The following is a 5538-nucleotide window of genomic DNA, read 5'->3' as shown; positions in this document are numbered from 1 at the left end:
AAGATATTTGCGACAAAAGATATTTGCAAAGATACTTGCGACATCGCAAATGTTTGCAAAGATATTTACAAAGATATTTGAAACATCGCAAATATTTGCAAAGATATTTGCGATGTCCCTTCAGGGCCACCATACTATCTTGACATATAATGCAATCAATAGGTTTATAAGACCAATGCCTGTCTTTATCTTAAGAGACCAGTATACTTTTACGAACTTACCCAGTGCTGCCACCTAGCGTCTAAAAGTCTCAATGATTGTTTGCTCCCTGATTGTAAAACGAACACGTCCTTCTTGTTTTATTTCATCAGGTAACAGGAGCCCATTCTCATCAAGATGGCTGAAGCTGCTTTACACATTGAGACCACTTGCCAGATTAGACATGTACACATCGAATGCCCAATCTGCCTGAGTCGGTTCACCGATCCGAAAATCCTGGACTGTCTTCACAGCTTCTGCTTAAAATGTCTTCAGGAACTTATAGACAAACAGGATCCGAAGACGGATATTATTATTTGCCCAATGTGTAACAAGGAAACGTCAATCCCAGATGAAGGATTGTCGGATCTTCTTAGCTGCTTTTTCTTGAGCTCGCTTATTGATGACGTCATTAATCTCGAAGGTCCAAAGGAGGACATTAACCCTCCTGTCTCCACATGCGAAGGATGCGACGAAGGTCTTGAAGCCGTCTCACGGTGTGTTGACTGTGAGGTGAATTATTGCAAGACATGTTTGACAATCCACGCGAAATTAAAAAGTCACAGGCATCATCAAATCGTTAATGCTGTCGGCGTGTCAAATGAGCGACCCAAAGACAAGGACAAAACTGAAGCACAAAAATGCCGGAAACACACTGACCAGGAACTGTGTTTCTATTGCGACACGTGTAAATTACTTGTGTGTCTCAAATGTGCTGTTTTTGATCACCGAGCGTCCAACCACAATCTCTCTGAAATCAAGGATTCCATTCGATCTTGTCGTCGAGCTGTTGATGAAGCCTTGCAGAAGTTTGATGAATGTCGCAAGCAATTCCAAAAAGTGAATGACTCTATCAAGCACTCACAGCGTATATTACAGCTCATGGTCGACCGGGCTCTTCGAGATATTGTGGCTAAGGAGGAAAAAGAAATCACTAAGATAAGAAATGCATCTCGCCTCCTTCAAGAAAGAGTCACTCAAATCGGTCAAGAAAGAGGTGAGGGATTTGAGAGCATACAGAGCAGCAATCACGATAAGATGAGCCGTGCAGAGCAGATCGTAGCTTCAGTCAATGACTTAATGCAACATGCTGATGACTTTGAGCTGCTGGACCTCAAGCCAAAAGTTATGCACAACTTAGACTTCCACAAAGAGCTTCAGTTTCAAACAGTGCAGCATAGCAAGTCATTCATCGGGTTCAAAGGTCATGATGTCGTCACTGATGCAGATCTCGGTGAAATACTAGAGGAAGATAAATGGGAGGTGAAGACAAAAATTGGTAAATATGGGAAAGGTGATGTGATCTTCAAGTCTGCCGTGGACGTTGCTTGTTTTAGCAATGGTAACGTTGTCGTTATTGATTCAACACGGTGTCTATTATCCACATTTACATCAAAGGGTAGCTACAAATCTACAGGTGTTCAAAGTGGAACAGAGGACGGTAAACTAAAACAACCTTTTGGTGTTACCGTGACCTCTGATGACCTGGTCCTGGTTACTGATGGACAGGATGTAAAGGTTTATGATAGAGAACTGAGATACATTCGTCAGTTCCGACCCTCACAGAATCAAGTCGAGGGGCAGTCAAAGAGTCTACTTCGTGGTATTTCTGTGGACAAGAAAGATCGGATTGCAGTGGCTGACTGTAAGAGAAAGGTAATATCTCTCCATAATATGGATGGATCCATCATTTCCACAATACATCATGACGATATTAGTAGCTACTACCAGTTATCTGTAAGCAGCAAGGAGCGTCTGATATTCACAGACTATGGCAATAAGAAACTAGTTTGTGTGGATTTCATGGGAAACGAGGTGTTCAATATCAGCACCTCCATTGACGGCAAACCTGTCAATGTTTATGGTGTGTGCTGCGACGGTGCTGGAGACATCTTTGTGTCTGGTTATTGCCGTGGCTTTGGCTTTGGGATACATCATTACGATGCATCAGGTGAGCACATCGGCTGTGTAGCTCGTGGCTTGAACTATTATCAAGGCATGAAGTTTACTCCTACCGGTGACCTCATCGTGGCTGATTCGCACTCGGTCAAGATCTTGCATCGTCTGTGAGTGTCGATGACGTCATGGTCGAAAACGATACAGTATCGTGGATGACAATTGGAAATTAACAACATCCAATAATAAATAATGACGAACCAAAACCAAGTCACTCTCATCAAGAATATGAATAATCTGTCATGATTCCAACAAATCCACAGTCAACTATTATTCTAAACGTACCAATAACTTAATAAAAAAATTGTTTGATGTTCGCTTTACATTGAGTCACTTATGATTTAAATTCCGCTGGGCTGGTTTACCAAACTAAAAGGTGGTATGATGTAAAATCATAACAATAGACCGATTGCACTACAGACGGCATGGGTCATTCCATGTCAAATCAACCAAATTTCAGAAAATGTCCCAACTGATCCTCTCAGATTTTCTTAAAACTTTGTCAAACTCTGTTTCATACTCCATATCGTTTACGAGATATTGCCTCACGAATTTTGCCCAAACCTCCTTTTTTTCGTCGCGAAAACACGTCGTTGTGCTTTTATCAAACTTTAAGAGCCTATAATTTTAAAACGTAAACAGCTATAAGGCAGCAAGTTGTTTAAATTTGTGTACCAACTTACTTTTGGCCCTTGATTCATAATCTGACCTTAAATAGTACATATCTCATCTTATTTCAGAGTTAATTGTCCCCAAAGTGGGCCTTTTAATCAACGAGGAGTAACTTTTGATGATTTCCGGGGTATCGAATTTTTGAAGAGGGATCTGTGGGAAAAGAGAAATATTATCAAAATTTTCTTAATATGGTTGCTACACGCGGACTATTACTTTTGAATTATTTACATCTTTTAAATTTATGAGTAATTGCCTTTTGATTGATGTTATGCTTCACGTCGGATATCCTTTTTATTACAACCACTCCATGTTTTAAAATAAAAGTAAATCTTACTCGATATGTGAATATTTAATAACTGATTTACCTGTTGATATCATTTTTCGAAATATCAATATTTTGCAAAACGTGTAATTTTACTTCAAACATGCCGTCGGATACAGAGGTAATGCTAGGGCGCCACCTACAGACATGACAGTAAATAATGTTGTTTATAATAACATAATGTTACCTATTATCAGCTATTCATAAATACCTCAGACAGTTCTTGCTATTCCTTTTGGTGAAGAGCGCGTCACGTGGGTGTGTATAAACCTTTGTTTATGACCAGTTAAAAGTGTTGAAACATAGGCGTGACACGCGAGCTTGCACCTGTTCTTGTAAGACAGTTTCTTCATTCCTATTGGTCGAGAGCAACGGCTGAAACAGTTGTGCCACATCACGCGATACGCGCGACGCGCACAGCATTCCCTTATAATGAGTTGTTTACCCGAGGGTGGCGGAGGGCTTTTCCATTTCATATTATCTGGAGGGGTGTTGTGTTGAAAGAAATCATTGAAAAATTTTAATTTTTGCATTTATTTTACTTTTTGACCAAAAAATGTTGATGTTTTTGACCGAAAAGGTATTTATGAATGGGAATTAAAGTGTGTTGAATCGTTTTTCAACTTACTAGTGGTTTAAACCCGCCGAGGCCTGGTTCTTGATAATTTACCTCGACTGCGTCTCGGTAAAATTATCAAGAACCAGGCCTAGTTGGGATTAAACCACTAGTTGAAAACCTCTTCACACCATATTGATTCCCTGTTTTGTAATAAACAGAAAACTTGCTTACTATTGTAATATCAAGAGCTTGTAAGCTGCTTATTCGTTGCGCTTTTTTTTTTTTTTTGACTTACTATTCAAATGTAAATCACTCAATCGGTGATTAAGAGAATTTCATTTAAAATCTTGTTTTTTTTTAATTATAATACTGAAATTAATAGTTGTTTACTCTGTGTTTGGAAGTTGAGTATGGTATTTTCTCTTTTACTCTAAAGTCAAATCATTAAGCATAATGTAGTTATTTGTAAACTGGGAACATTTGTAAGAATCAACGGCAACTGTTTAATTCCCTTTATTTAAATTTTTAGCTTCAGATTTTAAGAATAAACCATCAAAGTAAGTGTTTTCGGGAAAAGTTTATTCTTCAATTCTAAAATCTTTATCGTGGTTTTCATAACTACGGCCAAAAATAATGATTAACACATTTGTTTTCCAACACATAGTGCGCTGAACCATGTATGAGTTCGTTGCATATATCTTGACTATTATGACAAAAGTAATAGAAGAATGGACTTTACTATATTATTATTAGTAAAATACAAAGGTTCAATTCAATGAAGTATCAACAATATTAAAACCATTTCCGGGGAAACCAAAGACACAAACCACCAACATACATTATTGTCTTATTCCCAAGTCTTCCTCAAAAGGATCAACTACTTCACTATACGTGACCTCTAATCCCATAAGTCAGAACCCCCCCCCCCCCGCCCATTAAAAAGGGGGAGGACCAATAAAGTAACATTACACATAAACGGGATTAATTAAACACACTCAACCCGTCACCGTCCACCAGTGGCATGAGACACTTGTTTCTATCAAACCAAAATGAAGCGAAGTATAATGGGCTTGGGTATTGTTTCAATCCGAATCCCTTATAGCACTGTGCATAAACAAATCTATTGAACATGCTGTTGAAGAGCGTTAGGAGTATGCCCAAATACTCGAGAATAATGGGCTGAAGATGCTTTAGGGTGGCCACACAAATTGATAGTCGGATTCAGGACAACCAAGGCTAACTGCAGATAAAACAACTGTCTCTCTAGCTTTTACACCTTCGAAGTATGGTTTGGTCAGCTGTGGGTGACGGTTCTTTCCGGCTGCTACTGTTTCGTTCTCAACACCCTTGGCCCTCGATCTCTCAGTGAAGTCTTCTGGGTGTCCTTTTTCCCCGGCCCCTCGTAACCTCATCCCATGGACCCAAACTACATTTCTAGAGAGCCCTTGAGTTTGGCTTTCAGACAGTCAGTGCCACAATAAAACCTAGTCGGTGATGTATGTTGTATTTCACTATTCACCTTCATATTTAGAGACGTGTTAGTATGATGTATATCCAGGAGCGTAACTAGGGGGAGGGGGGGGGGGGGGGGCAATGGTACGCGCTTGCACACTCATCTGTCACGCCCCCCCCCCCCCCTAGAAAAATGAGTATTTTTTTCTGGTTGCCTGGTCCTTTTGGGCATGTTGAAAGCAACAGCAACACGGATCTTCTGATTTCAAAGAACTGTTCTTTACAGTTGCCATAATGTAACCTTTCAAACAGGAATACAATACCCAATGCACGCAACGAAAAACTTGTACATCTCAATGGAATGCAAGGACGCCAT

The 5538-nt window shown here is 39.7% G+C and overlaps 1 protein-coding gene across 1 annotated transcript; it reads left to right on the top strand.

Moving 5' to 3' along the window:
- Positions 1–336: 336 nt before the first annotated feature.
- LOC139935875 (uncharacterized) lies at positions 337–2268 on the top strand. Its single transcript, XM_071930488.1, has 2 exons — positions 337–1195; positions 1427–2268. The coding sequence occupies exons 1-2, from the start codon at positions 337–339 to the stop codon at positions 2266–2268; spliced, it is 1701 nt and encodes a 566-aa protein (XP_071786589.1).
- The last annotated feature ends 3270 nt before the right edge of the window (positions 2269–5538 follow it).

This window comes from Asterias amurensis, chromosome 4 (genome assembly GCF_032118995.1).
Source record: "Asterias amurensis chromosome 4, ASM3211899v1".
Taxonomy (NCBI): domain Eukaryota; kingdom Metazoa; phylum Echinodermata; class Asteroidea; order Forcipulatida; family Asteriidae; genus Asterias; species Asterias amurensis.
Note: the sequence above shows the minus strand (reverse complement) of the source record. Positions and strands in the feature narration are given on the sequence as shown.

Bases quoted from the DNA above. Each gene is read 5' to 3' on its own strand.
- LOC139935875 (XM_071930488.1), top strand. From the start codon at position 337: ATGGCTGAAGCTGCTTTACACATTGAGACCACTTGCCAGATTAGACAT. The intron at 1,196-1,426 runs GTGAGGGATTTG...TCACTGATGCAG, and splicing joins TCAAATCGGTCAAGAAAGAG to ATCTCGGTGAAATACTAGAG.